Genomic DNA, 15,306 nt, shown 5'->3' on the forward strand with positions numbered 1-15,306 from the left:
AATGCTGTGGCTAGGTGGAGCTTGCACACTAACAAAATCTGCACTGAGCCCAGGGCCGAGACTAGCAGGCATGGAATGGGCCGGTCTTCTAGAGAACTCGTGGGCGTGGTGCCCTCCTAGCTGGGTAGGTAGCAAGTGTCTGTGCAGCACTGCCTCCCACAGGTTTATGCTTGGGGGAAGAGTGGGGGTAGTGGAAAATGGCACCTGCAGTTCCTTTGTTTTTGGAGAAGTCCCCAACATGCTCCAAAATCAGTATGAACAGATCTGTCTCCCGTTTGACCCGAGTGTTGTGCACATTGCCATTTTTATTTTGCCTCTTGGCTCAGGCTGCTGTCCCTTTAAGGGTGTTGACCCAGCTATCACTCACCCTCCTGGTTTGCTCAGTGCTGAGTCAGCTGACTTTTAAAGCTCCAGGCTCCAAGTCCCACTGGTTTAAAAAACTTACGAAATTCAGCCCCGTTTTTGAAGCCAAACATTATGGGGCTCAGTCTTCCCCATGTGAGCTCCCTGGTGCAAGGGCCCATTTCTCTGCCATCTCCATGCGCACAGTTCCCTCCCTCCTGCAGGTAACCTCCCTCCACCTTTCTGAACTTCCTAACCTTTCAGATCCAGCTTCTTCTGTATATTTAGTTGGGGAGTTTGTTCTTCCAGTCTTCTGATTGCTCTCTGATTTATTGACTTGGACGTGTTTGATATCTAGTTGTAAATGTAGGGACAGGGAGAGCTCAGGGTCCTTCTATTCTGCCATCTTCCCCCCAGACCATGAATCTCTTTTAATTTATTCTATATGGATGTCAGTGAGCTTCTTTGATGTGTAGATTCCTGTCTTTCATCAAATTTGGGAAGTTTTGAGCTGTTATTCCTTCAAGTATTATTTCTGCTTCTTTCTCTCTGTCTCTCCTCTCCCCGTGGGAGTCCATAATGCATATGTTGATAATGTCCCGCAGATCCCTTAGGTTCTGTTCATTTTTCTTCATGTTTTTCCTTTCTGTTCCTCAAACTGGATAATTTCAATTGTCCTATCTTGAAGTGCACTGATTGTTTCTTTTGCCTGAACCCCTCTAGTGAATTTTTCATTTAAGCTTTTATACTTTTCAGCTCCAGAGTTTCTATTTGGTTCCTTTCGATAATTTCTGTCTCTTTATTGATAGTCTCTTTTTGGTGGGGAATTGTTCTCCTGGTTTCTTTCAGTTCTTTGTCCATGGTTTCCATTAGCTCTTTGAGCATATTTAAGACACTTAGTCTTTCTCTAAAGAGTCCAATGTCTGGGTTTCCTTAAGGCCAGTTTCTGTTGATTTCTTTTTTTCCTACTATGGGCCATACTTTCCTGTTTCTTTGTATGCCTTCCAATTTTTTGTTAAACTGTTCATTTTGAAATTACAATGTGATAACTCTGGAAATTAGATTCTCCTCCCACCCCAGAGTTTGCTGTTATTGATTGTTGAGGTCTGTTTAGTGCCTTTTCCAAAGTGTTTTTGCAAAAACTGTATTTCTTGTCATGTATAGTCTCTGAAATCTCTGTTCTGTTGTCTCGGGTCAGCTAGTGACCTGACAGATTTCCTTAAACAACTGGAGCCAAAAAGACATAATAATAATAATAATAATAATAATAACAACAACAACTAAATTAAAAAAAACTTTCCTATCTTTGCAGATTGGCTCTGAGCCGGGGTATTCTTCAATGCTAAGCCAGGCTGTCTATAACCCTACCTTAGCCTTCACCTCTTTCTGGGATAGAGCTCAAAGATCAGCCAGAGGTGTAAGCCTAGGGTTCTCTCACATCTTTTCTGAGCATGCATCTAGCCCCGGGAATATGCACTACACTCTGGATTCCCCAGCATATGTGATACCCCTTCAAAGCCCTTACTCTTACAAGAATCTTCCTCCTCAGTCTCCTCCTTCCCAGGCCTTTGGGTCTGTCTACCATATACTCCATCCACCATCCCTTGCACCAGGTGACTATGGGTAACACGTCTTTAGATGCTTTCATCAGATGCCACCCCAAAAGCCACTTTCAGCCTAAGGTGGGCAAAATGAAGGTCAGCCTCTGTACCAGTCCTCAGGGAACCATCAAACAGGTCAAAATGCACAACCACAGGTTTTTGAGAACAAGGTCCATGTTGCTTCCCTTAGCACCACAAGCCACACTAGGAACACAGGGTTCCATCCCCAAAGCCTCTGTCCAAGCTGTGGAATGGGGGTTTGTAGATAGGTAAGGAAAAATGCTTTCTTAGTGAAATTTAGCAGCCTCTTTCTTCAGTCAGTGTCCCCCTGGTTGCTATAAGGTTTTTATTAGATTCCAGAATTCTAAAAAGTTGATTCTGTTTTTGCCAGCTTAATGATTGCTTCAGTGGAAGGACTGATTCTTAGAAATCCCTGTTCTGCCATTTCTCTCACTCCCCCAACCTTAATGTTTTGGGATTGTTTTAAGCAGCTTAAAACAACAAGTATTTATTATCCCATATAGCTTATGAAGGTCAGGAGTCAAGGTGCATCCTAGTTGGGTGCTTCTGGCTCAAGGCCTCTCGCAAGTTTGCATTCAGACAGGTTGGCCAGGGCTGTAGTCAAGGCTCAAGCCGAACTGGATAGCTCCTTTCCACACTCAGTCACGTGGTTGTTGGCAGCCCGCGCTTCACACTGGCTGTTGGCGGAGGCGGCTCATAGTCAAGGCTCAAGCCGGACTGGATAGCTCCTTCCCACACTCAGTCACGTGGTTGTTGGCAGCCCGCACTTCACACTGGCTGTTGGCGGAGGCGGCTCAGTTGCCCACCACACGGACCTCTGCATAGTGCTGCTCGCAACATGGCCTGGTTTCCCCCAGAGCAACAGCTCCATGAGAGAAAGACATCTCCCAAGTGTTTTGATTGTTTTATTTATTTATTTATTTTGGATGCTTTTTGTGTTCTTTATCCAACCCTGAGATAATTGTACTCTTCTTGAGTGAGAGAGAAAATCTGAACCCTGGGTAATTTCTTAGTGGAGAGGAATTGGTTTGCCCTTCCCCAGAGGCATTACCACTACGTGTGTCACTCAGCCGTAGAGATGGAACCAAGAGACCCCCAAGGAACTTCACATAGCCTTGGAGGAGCAGCAGACCCTTCCAGTTGACCTCTTATGCCCCCTCCCTCAGACCCCTGCCCTTCCTTACTCAGAAAGCCATGAAAATAAGCTTTCTGGACACCCAGGGCCTTAAAGGTAACACTATAAACTACTTTTCCATTGTGTCCCCTTGTAGTGTGTTCAGTGGTTTGTTTTATGGAGGAAATGTGTCCTTTTTGGTCAAAAAATGTATGTGAGAGGTGAAGTGAGTGATTCTTCTGGGAGGCCTTGTACTAGGCACAGAGGACTGTAAAAAATGTGTGTAGAATAATGCCTGCTCTCAAGTAGCTTATCATATAGAGGAGGAAATAGGACAGGGAATTGATGAAAAATAAGATATCAGACAGCATTTGTGCCCCAGAATAGTGGCTGCCACAGTATTGATAAGGCAGATGCTGACATTCTCTTAAAGTAATAAGAGAAGCAGAAAGGAAATATGGAAGTGGCTAGGAAAGAAGTGAAAGATCTTTGTGATTGTATTTGTTTTTCAGATCTGGTAGCATATTTCACAGCATAATGATTTTTGAGAACTTTTGATGTCCTGCTTATAGGACCGAAGCTTCTTCCTCATCAATAATCAGCTTCATTCTCATTTATTTAATTCCTTGCTGCCATACAGAAAGACAGCATCCACATTTTTTTAATTTGAAAAAGTAAATTAGGTTCGTGTTCACAGTTTTATATCCACTTTCTAATATCATTTCAGTATTTACAGAGGGGTTCATAAAATGAATTAGCCATTGAGTCATAATAAGAACAGTAATGCAAGCCCAGTCTATCAATTTGCTAGTTGCCATTTGTGCTTAAAGATGATAATGCTACTGGTGTTCTTTTGTTTGGATGCATCTGGAAGACAAGGTTGGGGGTAATCAGAGTGTCAGCCTCTTGCAAGATGACCTTTCCTTGGCAAGTGCATCTCTCCTCTAATGAATGATATAGGCAGGTGTTAAATATCCCAAGTGAGGGTAGTTCTGCATCTTCTCGTAGGTTATGATTGGAATTGGAAATAGGAGAAAGTATATGTAAGATTTTTTTTTTTACATTATTCAAATCATTTTTTTTTTTAAGATTTTATTTATTTATTTGAGAGAGAGCACATGAGAAGGGGGAGGGAGAGGGAGAAGCAGACTCTCCGCTGAGCAGGGAGCCCGATGCAATGCAGGACTCGATCCTGGGACTCCAGGATCATGACCTGAGCCGAAGGCAGTCACTTAACCAACTGAGCCACCCAGGTGTCCCACATTATTCAGATCTTAAGCGTGCTGTGGACTGGAGTTTGACCCATATGTAACAAGAGTGGGCTTGCTTCTGGAAAACTGCCTCTATATTCTAAAATATAGTGAAATCAGAGCAACCTATACTCATTTTTATACATAGGAATTAAACTGTGGATTTTTCTTTTTGTATAATTTAGACTGTTGTAGTTATAGATTCATATCCACTCTAGTTACACAATTTAATTATTTCAACTGGGGCCTTACATTTTATTTTCCCCCTTCCAAAATGTAATCCATATTACCTCCTTTATTAATGTTTCCAATTTGAGTATGTTCTTTTTTTCTTCCTCGTTGGCTACAGTTAAGCTATGTTTTCATTTTTTTAATAAAAAGTGAATTCTAAATTTTCATTTAATTTTCCTTCCCTAGACAATTAAATCCCACACAGAAACAGATGAGAAACAAACAGAGAGCCGTACCATCACTCCACCTGCTGCACCCAAACCAAAACGGGAGGAGAACCCTCAGGTAGGCTTAGCCCTCCAAAGGCATGGCTCAGTCAATGAGATGTGACTTATTCTCACAAACCAGGAGGGCCACTTGCTCTCTGAGTCACTTGATTTTCATTTTCTTGTGCTTCCTCAATATTCAGTAATGTATTGCCAAGTCGGTTTGGCCTAAGGCGGAATAAGAGTGTGGCCTGGAGTGTCTGTGAGCTGGCATACAGGCATTTCATGCAATGTTACAAATTTGAAATGGAAGATTAATGATCATTTTCCCACGTATTCCTCACGATAATTATATTTTGTTTGTCTCAGCCAACACTTCTAAGAGGTCCATCCGGTTCACTCAGTTAAGGTTTATTTATGTTATCAATTGTAGTTGTTATATGTGCATTTTTGTTTCTACCATTGCATTGCACCTGATTCCCAAACCCCAAATGAATCATTAGCCCAAAAGTTGTTCATTGAAGCCTAAAAGTAGGCATGAAAATAATAACATCTGTACTACAACTTAGGATAGAATTATAAACTTACGTAGCAAACAGGACTGGTACAGATACACAGTGTGAATTTGTGTGTCCCCTTAGACAAGAGAATTTTTTAGTTTGGCTCTTGTATAAGCAGCTCTAAAAGAAAAATGTGGACAGGTAATATGATGATGAATATCTGATAGTTGGATTTTATTAGACCAGCAGTCTATTTCCTTCTGTCCTCAGTGCATTCTTTTTAATGAAACCATGTCAAATAGTGGCATGAAGCCATCAAAACTTCATGTCATTTTTTTAAAGCAGTGATTTATTAAGTTAAGCCAGTTCAGGTTTTTCTAAAACAAGCACAAATTATAATTCTTTCTGATATGAAATGGGTATGTTTTTAATTTATCTGTAAAGAAGGGGCCAAAACTTGAACCAGAAAGAAGTACCAGTGATGCAAATTGCTGAGGAACTTATCACAAAATGACCAAAAGTCATCCACAAAATTACCAAAGGAAAAGGATATCTTATGTTGGTGGTCCAGTGTGGGTGAGCGAGTACCACTACAAAGTACAGTGGTGGATATTTCACCTTCTAATTGGACAGAATCACTGCCATAAAGAGAATAAATTAGCTTTTGGTACACATGTGATACATAATGAGGCAAAAGTTCTTGACAACTTTTTATTCTCTTTATCACTGAAAATCTATTCCAGAGGAGAGGAGATTTTGTTTTTATTTCATAATTTTTTTTGTGAGCTCGAACTAGACTGGCAAAGGTGAGTTGGATGTGACTGGCCAAGAGGAGTACTGTCACTTGATTAAAAGAAGGTGCATCTGAATGTCAAACCACACACTGCTTTACAAACAGAGAACAGTTGGTAGGCAGCCTTCTGATCTTGATCAGGTTGTGAAGAATAGTGAAAAGCAGGAATGTAGTTAATTGGCAGTCACAAAGTGTATGCCATTTCAACATGCAGTGTGGCAAATGGGCAGCAAGTCTAAGAGTGCTTTTTCTTACTAAAGTACGCTGGCTGTCGGGGGATAGGCTCCCACCTAAGTTTTTGAAATAAGAAATAAAATAAAAACATTTCTTCAGAACCCTGAGGATACCAGTAAAGGACACTTCTGTGTTCTCAAGTGGCTTGTTCAGGGACTGTTTCTTCCTAAAACACTCAGTATCTTGAAGAGCTTAAATCTATCACTTTGGGCCAAAACATCATGGTATTGAATGTTGAGGGTAAGCTGTCAGGATTTTTAAAGACCAAATGGTGATATAAACAATTCTATAGGAATATGTGCTAACAATTGATGATATTCTTTATTGATAATAATCAGTGAGAGAAATTGATGATCTATTATTTGGCATATTTAGCAACCACATGCACATGAAGACATACTTTCAGACCACATGCGACTACAGAGCAAAATAGGGATTAGTTTGTTGCTCTCTCCAACTTTAAGCATCTAGTGTTCCAGCTTTGGGGTTCAGTATTCTAATCATCAGTTTAACTTCCGATGGAGCGCTGAGAGTGCTCTCCAAAGAGAGATTCCTCCATAATTTTTAGGTCCGTGTTTGGTTTAAAAACGGTAATATTAAGCAGAACCATCTGCTGTTGTTCCTAAAATTCATTTAGCTTTGAGTTAGCATTGTCCAGTCATTGGTAGTAAAAATGTAAGAAATCCTTGCCTGCTGTGACAAGTGAAGTACTTAGCATCTGGAGCTTGTTGTATGGGAGGCTCTTTGTAACCCTCTGCATGTTTTTTGAGTATGAAATCCTCTTCCCTGTAAGAGGATTTTTCTGGGAAAAAAACAACTTCGGGCACTCAAAGATGCTGGTTTCTGTCATTGAGAAAGTAGAAGATGCAGGCCCCCGACCTTCTCTTTTGATCCTTATAAGACCAGAAAGCCTCCAGAGTGGCTCTAGAAGGTCTCTTCTTTGGTCACCTGAACCTGGCCTCCTTCCTTCAAGCGACCAGCCCGTTGGGCTGGCTTTGCCAAGGAGTCTAACTAGGAACATGCAGTTGACTTTGTGAGAACCCAAACTGAAGTACATTCTTGTTTCTCTGGCACAGAAACTTGCCTTCATGGTGTCTCTAGGATTGGTAACACATGACCATCTAGAAGGTAAGAGAAGATATTCATGGTGCTGCCTTGCTGCTGGCCCAGAGCTTTGTTCTTGAAAATGGTGTTGAATTTATTGCTAGAATGTGGAACACTGGAACGCCAATAGAGTATGATTCAGCTAGTGTGGACTTTCTTTCCTTTGGAGTCAAACTTGCCTTTCCTCTATCTGACGTTCATCCCCTCCCCTCCCTGTTGTCATCCACACTGCTGTCCAGGGGAGACTCCCCAGCTGCCTCTATGACTTCTGTTCACTTTAGAGGAACTCTTTTTTTTTTTTTTTTTTCCCTGACAGCGTGAAGTATCAAATGCCCCTCTGACAAGTCTTTGTCTATATTTTTCAATCACTCTGGGTTACTCGAATTTTAAGAACAGTTACAAAGCTACACCTGTCCTAGTTATTTAACTCAAGGATGGTGAACTATGGTTACTCAGTCTAGGTCTGTGGATAAAGTTCATCCACACCTGTATTCCAGTGAACTACAAATAGATGAGGACAGCTTGTTTATATGTGTTGTCTGCTGTTACGCTCTGGGTCACAGAGAGCCACACTGTGGGACAGCATGGTCTTGCTTTCTGAGAGGTGAGAGTAGATGGTCCTACACCTTTGTTCCCAGCGGTGTGCTTGCCTCTGCTGAGGCTGCCGTGAAACAGAGGCATGTGCCCCCATTTCTGATTTGTCATGGGAAAACCAAAAGATAAACATTGAAGTTCAGTTTTTGAGGTTCTCTATACCTCTCTTCTAATTCAAACCTTTTGCTTTCCCAAGAAATCCAAAGCAAGAGGCAAGAGCGAAAAAGAAGAACAACTGCAAATCCAGTATACAGCGGAGCAGTCTTTGAGCCAGAGGTATTCCTGGCCAGAACTTGGCCTTCCCCTCACAGTTCTAGTTTTATTTATGATTTTTTTCATCTCCTCCCATCTGAAAACCTACTGAAGAACAGTACCCTGATTACACTTGGCCAGCTTTGTGAAATGATGGGTTTTTCTTTGGCTAATGATACTGTTTCATTTTTATTATTCACTGCTTTCCCCTTAGTTTTTTCCGTAAGTTTGAGCAAATACAAGCCTACCTTAAAAATTTAACTCCTCTTGGCTTCAACACAGCTGTCATCTGAAGCAGAGGCAGACCTTTCTGGAATATTCTATTCTCTCAGAGCCAAGTATATATAATAAAGCCCATTAGCACTGAGACCTTGGGGTGACGTGCACTCAGTCGCTGGCGTGTTGACAGGCATGCTGTGCTTGGTCTATAGCTTGTGCCAGTATTAGTAGTAACCATGCTATTCAACTAGTTACCTTTCCCTCTTCAATCCTCAAAGCGTAAGAAGAGTGCAGTCACATACCTGAACAGTACAATGCATCCTGGGACCCGGAAGAGAGGTGAGTACCTTTTTGTAGCTCTCCCTCGCTGTTGCTTCTGCTTTCTGTGTCGTGTTTCTTCCCCCTACTTCCTCCCCTTGTCCTAGAGCCTAACTCCTAAATCCCTTGAACATAGTTTTGTTGTTGTTGTTCTCTGAAAATGGGGGGAGAAGAGAGTGATATTTCTCCTTAGAGTTCTGTATACTGAATCGCAAGCTTCCTTTCTTAGGATTCTGGCAAAGCTGACTCAAGGAAATGGCTTAATACAGCATTTCTGCCCCAGGCCCACCAGGCTGTCCATGAATAGCACAGCGAACAGAACATTGTGTGAAAGGAAGCATTTTAGCATCACTGAGCAGAACAGAGCCTGCTGTTGCCAAGGTGTTCTTAGTAGTGTCTAAGTCATCCTGCTGCCGGCGAGACCGGAGCATGACTCGGGTTTCTGTGAGCTGCAGACTTTCCAGGAAGGAGAGACGTAGCCACACTGAGAACTTAGAATCTATGAGTTGAGGGCATCTCCAACTAAGGAAGCGAGGTCATGGTCGAAACAGGCTCCCCGAAGTAGAAGTTCCTAAAGAGCACCGTCCCCATATTTCAGGCCTTGGGGGGCAGCTGGTGCCCCTTACTTGTGGGCGGGGCAGAGGCAGCAGCCCTCCCTGCAGGTCTGAGTAGGTCTTAACAGCTCTGAGTTTGAGCTCATAAACAAGGTTCTGAAATTGTTCTTTGATGTCAGTAATACATCCCAAGGTCCCTTTCTCCACATGATAATGTGTCCCTGAATCATATTCTAGGCTAGAAAGGTTGCAGAATGAGTAGAGTAGCATACTAATTTTTGCATAAGCACACACTGTCTCAGAGCTCTTGGAAGCCTAGGAGGTCATCCCGACCCTTGCAGCAGGGCTGCGACTGCACCATTACCACCTCCTCACCCGAAAGAGAGAGCGTACCCGCCCCCAGTGACCCATTCTGAGGTTTCATTACCTACCTGTCCTTTAGGTGGCAAAAAAATATTTCCATGGGAAACCCTACGTCGTTGCTTCCCATTGATTCCTGGGCCACAGTAACCAGTGTCGTGGGTTATTTTTTGTTGTTTTATTTTTGGCAATTTTTAGTGACCTCTGACCCAGTTCTCAGGAAGGAGCCCCCAGTCAGAAGCCACAGTTAAATTGGTGTGCTGGTGGGGGAGTATCTGCTAAGAGGACAGGGGTTAAACGAGCCAGAAAGACCTTGGCATCACTTGCCAAGGTCAGAGGATGAAAGCCTGTATTCACAATGCCTAGATGTGCCTTCTGTGGGTAAACAAAGAGCATTCATCTTTCACTTCCCCTTTGGGCAGCCCTAAATTCCCTGTCTTTGTACTGCAGACATTGCCAGTTTAACACAGATAGGTAATATTTGTGTAATGTCTGACAGAATCATGACTCTTGTGCGTAATCCTGATATAAATTATAACTGTTGGCAAAGTTGTGAACCTTTCACCAGTGCTTGTAGGCAGTTGTGTGCCTCTCTGGCTTTTTTTTTTTTTTTTTTCCCCTTTGCCGTGCTGAACGTATACTTTTGATCACTCAAAGCTTAGAAGCTTTGATCCTGGCCCTTCTGACAAGGACCCTGGCTTAGATGTATCATAAAGCAGGAGTGGTTGACCAGTCTTGCCACACCCGCCAGAGTCCATTTAGAGATCCTCTGTAGCCTCGAGGCTTGATTCCCAGTGCTCTTGTTCCAGTCAGTCTTTCAGCAGCATTGCTGATGGCAGGGCCTTCTCTGAGATTTGGTGACAGGCCCCAGTCCTTAGACATGTAGTTCACCAGAGTGTTTGTGACGGAAGCGGGGAGACAGTTCTTGATCATCCGGGGAGGGAATCTGGCTCCAGACATACTTAAAATCATTGTCAAGCTCAGATCATCTTTTTAGCTCTTAGGTTCCAGCTAGTCCCAGAACATATTTCTCACTAGCTCTACTAGCAAGGGGTAAGAATAGTTAACTTGGGTTTTGCCTCCTCAGTTTGCCTTTCTCCACCCTCACAAGCAGTGAAGTGACCAAAATATAGATAGGAGAGAAAAGGAAAAGCAGAAATCCTAAATAAATCCATTTGTGGGACCAGGGAATCATTAATGATTATAAGGATGATGGTTACAGAGAAACCTTAGAGAACAATATGTAGAAGAAGTGGGAAAATAAACTCTTACTCCTAGCTGTGGCCCTCTTTGAGCTTTGACATCTTGTTCTCACGCTAGAAATCTCAAATCATAATAGTCCAGGAGTGTCACCTTGATCCACCCAAGGCCAGGCCCTTTGACATGACGCAGCCCTCCTGTCATTCTCCAAGGCTCTCTTATCCTCCTTTCTTTTGAGACTCATGCAGTTGTTTCTAATGACATTTAAATCTTTGCTTCACTTCCTCTCTTTGGGACTGTTGTATTAACCTTCTGTCTGCTACCTCACTTCCTTTTCCATGCTAGCCAATGAGGAACACTGGCCAAAGGTATGTAAGATCATTTTTCCCCCTTTCTTTCCCTCCCCCTTTTTTCCCTTTTGTTCCCTTCTCTTGGTATATAGGTCGTCCTCCAAAATACAATGCAGTGCTGGGGTTTGGAGCCCTTACCCCAACATCCCCCCCATCCAGTCATCCTGACTCCCCTGAAAATGAAAAGACAGAGACCACATTCACTTTCCCTGCACCTGTTCAGCCTGTGTCCCTGCCCAGCCCCACCTCCACAGACGTAAGTAACTTGGGAAAAGCATGCTCTCTTTCTGAGAGCTTAAATTGGGGAAACCGTTATCATGTGTTGTCTCCTTACCAGCTGCATCTCCTTGACTAACCTTGGAACAGCAGTAATCCCTACAGGACCCTGTATACCATGTAAGGCAGCTTTCTGCCAGGGCCCCAGGTCCTGCCATGTCCTTGAGAATCCACCTACATCAGGAGGCTCAGTCAGAGTTTTTAAAATCTGGATTTGATCTGTGAATGAGTTCTCAGGAAGGGGGATGGGGTGGGAAGTCAGCTCATATAATTTAAAGGTGCTCAGGTTTCCATCGTCTGTGTTTTGGGGTGAGGAAAAGGAACAAGGTGCACTTTCCCCCAGCAGTCCTTGTTTCCTGCTTAAAGTAGAATTCAGGAAGTGGAAAACTTTTCTTTCAAGCAGCTTTATTCAGCAGAATTGATCAAACAGGTTCCTGAAAAAGTTTAGTAGCCCTGCATGTAGAAACTGCAGGATTGTAAACTAGTACCCTGAGATTTTATTTGGTTTTTTTTGTTTGTTTTTATTTTACTTATTTTTATGCTTTTAATTTTAATTCTAGTATAGTTATCATACCGTGCTATATTCGTTTCAGGTGTACAATATAGTGTTGCAACAATTGGATACATTACTCAGTGCTCATCATGATAAGTGTGCTCTTTAATCCCCTTTACCTATTTCCCCCAGCCCCCCACCCACCTCCCCTTTGGTGACCATCAGTGTGGTACTCTCACAAGCACCCTAAGATTTTAAATGAGCATTTACAAAGCAGTGAGTTTAGTCAGCAAATACTTCCTGAACACTACTCTGCTGAGCAAGCGCTGTTGTTGAGGCTGGGGCTAGAACAGGGAGCAAAACCAACTCCCTGCCCTCAAGGAGCTCCTGTTACAGGGCCAGAGGCAGGCAATAAGCAAAGGAACACATAAAAGGTAATGATAAGTGCTATAAAGAAAACTGGGACAGAATAAGGGGGATAAGACATTATGGCAGCAGGCTCCTATTTTATGAAGAGAGGGAAGAGAGAGCCTCTCTGGTAGGTGTGAGAGTATATCGGGGGAGAGCATTCCATGCAGAGGGAACAGCAGTGCAGAAGCCGTGAGGTGGGCACATACATGGTGTGGAGGAAAAGCTAGAAGGCCAGGACAGCAGGGCAGAGGGAGCGCTGAGATTTTGGCAGATGGCATCCCAGAGGTGGAGGGCCCAGGGTGCAGGGCCTTGGGGCTTTTACTTGGAGGGAGATGGGGGAACACTGGAGGGCTTTGAGGAGAGGAGTGACGTTAATTTTTCAACTTTTTATTTTGAAAAATTTCAAACCTACGGAGAAGTTGGAAGAAAATACAAAGAACAAATATATACCTTCCACCCAGATTCACTGGTTATCACCATTTTGCCACATATGCTCCCCCCACACACACATTTTGCTGAACTAGTTAAGAAGTTGCAGACACTATGAATCTTTACCCGAAACCCTTCAGCATATATCTTCTAAGAACAAAGATACTCTCTTATATAGTCACAATGCAGTTATCAAATTGAGGACACTTAATATTGAATAAATATTATTCTATAATATATATTCCATAGTCACGTTTCTCCAGTTGTCTCAATAATTGCCTTAGGGGCACTTTGTTTTTCTGCTCCAGAATCCAGGTTAAGATCACTCTTGATATTTGTTGCCATGGTATTGTCTCTTTCATCTCCTTGCTCTGGAGCAGTTTCTCAGCTTTTCTTTGTCGTTCATGACATTGACATTTCTTAAAAGGTAGGCCAGTTTCTGTGTAGAGTGTCCCTCCATTTGGATGATCTGATTGTTTCCTCAGGAGTAGACTCGGGGTATGCATTTTTGTAGGAACACTAAATATGAGATGGTGAGTCCTTTTCAGCGCATCATGACGAGCAGCACGTGCCGTCAGTCGGTCTGTCCTGTTGTTGGTGATGTTAGCTTTCATCCCTTAACATAGATCACATCAAATTTCTCCACTTGTAAAGGGGCCTCTTTTCTCTGGCAGAGATAGCTTTGAGTCTATATAAATATCTAGTTCCCCAACAAACTGTTACCCAGTGGTTATAGCATCCTTTGATGGTTCTTGCCTGCATTTACTATTTTAAAGGTGTTTACAAAATCAACTTGGACTTTAAAAGGATCACTGTGTCTGAAATCTGGAAAAGAGACTGTGGAGAGGACAGGATGGGAGCAGGGAGACCAGTTAGGAGGCAAGAGCTGAGGATGGCTTGGCCTGGTAGGGTGGTAGACGTAGAGATGGAGGAAAGTGACCAAGTCTGCATATATTTTGAAGAGCCAGCAGGATTAGGCATGAGGTATGAATATCAAAGGTGAATCCAGAGTTTTCGGCCTACGCAATTAGCAGGATAAAACTCTCATTTACTTGAGATGGCAAAAGGAACAGGTTTGAGGAGGGAAACCAAGAGTTTCATTTTGTACATGTCCCATTTCTTTTGTGAATTACAGAGCTTGTCTTTAGGATCATCTTTAAGTAAAATGTCCCTTGAACTGGAAGGTTCTCATGCTTACTAATGATCTACCCTTGTCCGAAGAACAAAAGAATACCATATGCACATTCTGAGTTAAAATTCTAAAAGCAAAGGAAGTGTCCTCTTTGGAGGACCGGGTAGTAGTGGAGTTCTGTTCTCTGGCAGCCTTCCTTCCTTGGACATAACTGATGACTACAGACTCAGCCTTGCTCTTGAAATTCAGAATTTCATCCAGCCTACCTGACTTTTGGCATTAGTAATTGATACCTGTCCTGAGTAATGAGTACCAGGAGTTCTTGTCAGAAACCTTGTTTGCTGGTACCAAAGATTGTCCCAACTTTTCTGCAGCTGAAGCATTGCCGGAGGGATTGCCGGCTTATGACCTCTTGGTGGGGGTCTCCCACAGTGTGGTGTACAAATGCCAGGGAACAGGTGATTTTGTGGTTCTGCGCGTGAGTCTCCTTCCTAAACGTTGACCCCGTAATGGGGGTCTGTGGCTTTCTTTGAGAGACTGAACTCGAAGGATCTACTCAGATCAAATCACAAAGTAAAAGCTTCTGCCAGGTTTTGTCTTAAAATGCAAACACTGTTCTTTTCAGAAATCCAAAGGTAAAAGAAGGCTTTTCTAAAACCACTAAATATGTTAGAACTTCCTAAGTTAAACCTAGTGGAATGGATTTTTTTTAAGACAATTGACTTCTACTTTTACAGTATCCCAACACTGGCAGTGATTAAAATCAGCACACAAGACTGTATGTTTGCTGCTGGGTAGGACAAGCCCCAACAACATTAATTAAACAATCACAGCTGAGCGGCAAGCATTTCCTGGGGATCAATAACCGTCTAGAAGGACTTGGTAATACAAAACCCAGCCAGACACTAATCCTCAGGATATACCTTGTTGCCACAATCGTTTTATGAGAAGGGAAGATATGTTGACATAGTTATAAAATTCTTTTAGCAAATGATGAAGTTGCAGTTGATATAGCCAGGGTGTTTGCAAAAAATGTACATGCTTGGCTCCTAGCAAAGAATCATGGGTCACCATTTTTCAATTTAACATTTGGTTTATGGTAGTAATTCAGTCACCAAAGCCTGAGCCTTTTGACCTGGAGCAGCACCTCCATGGGACTTCCTGTGCTCTCTTTAAGCTAAGCAGAGAACCCACTCTGGGTAGATAAAATCTATACCTTGGCATTTTATTATTCATTTCTATGGGTAGTCGTTCTCCAAGTGTGGTCCCTGAGACTCTTTTCGGGGTCCATAAAATCAAAACTATTTTCATGATAATACTAA

At 42.7% G+C, this 15,306-nt stretch overlaps 1 protein-coding gene across 12 annotated transcripts in view; it reads left to right on the forward strand.

The window, feature by feature from the left end:
- The window catches only part of PHF21A (PHD finger protein 21A), a 191,488-nt gene that overhangs the window by 165,702 nt on the left and 10,480 nt on the right, over positions 1-15,306 (forward strand). For 9 of the 12 annotated variants that reach the window (XM_078058115.1, XM_036097735.2, XM_078058114.1 and 6 more), the window contains 5 exons: positions 4,746-4,844; positions 7,369-7,420; positions 8,187-8,266; positions 8,740-8,800; positions 11,336-11,499. In XM_078058115.1, coding sequence (XP_077914241.1) covers positions 4,746-4,844; positions 7,369-7,420; positions 8,187-8,266; positions 8,740-8,800; positions 11,336-11,499 — 456 coding nt within the window. Of the gene's footprint in view, positions 1-4,745; positions 4,845-7,368; positions 7,421-8,186; positions 8,267-8,739; positions 8,801-11,238; positions 11,262-11,335; positions 11,500-15,306 lie in introns of all 12 variants that reach the window. The other 3 variants (XM_078058118.1, XM_078058116.1, XM_078058117.1) reach the window with 1 other exon arrangement.

This window comes from Halichoerus grypus, chromosome 11 (assembly GCF_964656455.1).
Source record: "Halichoerus grypus chromosome 11, mHalGry1.hap1.1, whole genome shotgun sequence".
Classification (NCBI taxonomy): domain Eukaryota; kingdom Metazoa; phylum Chordata; class Mammalia; order Carnivora; family Phocidae; genus Halichoerus; species Halichoerus grypus.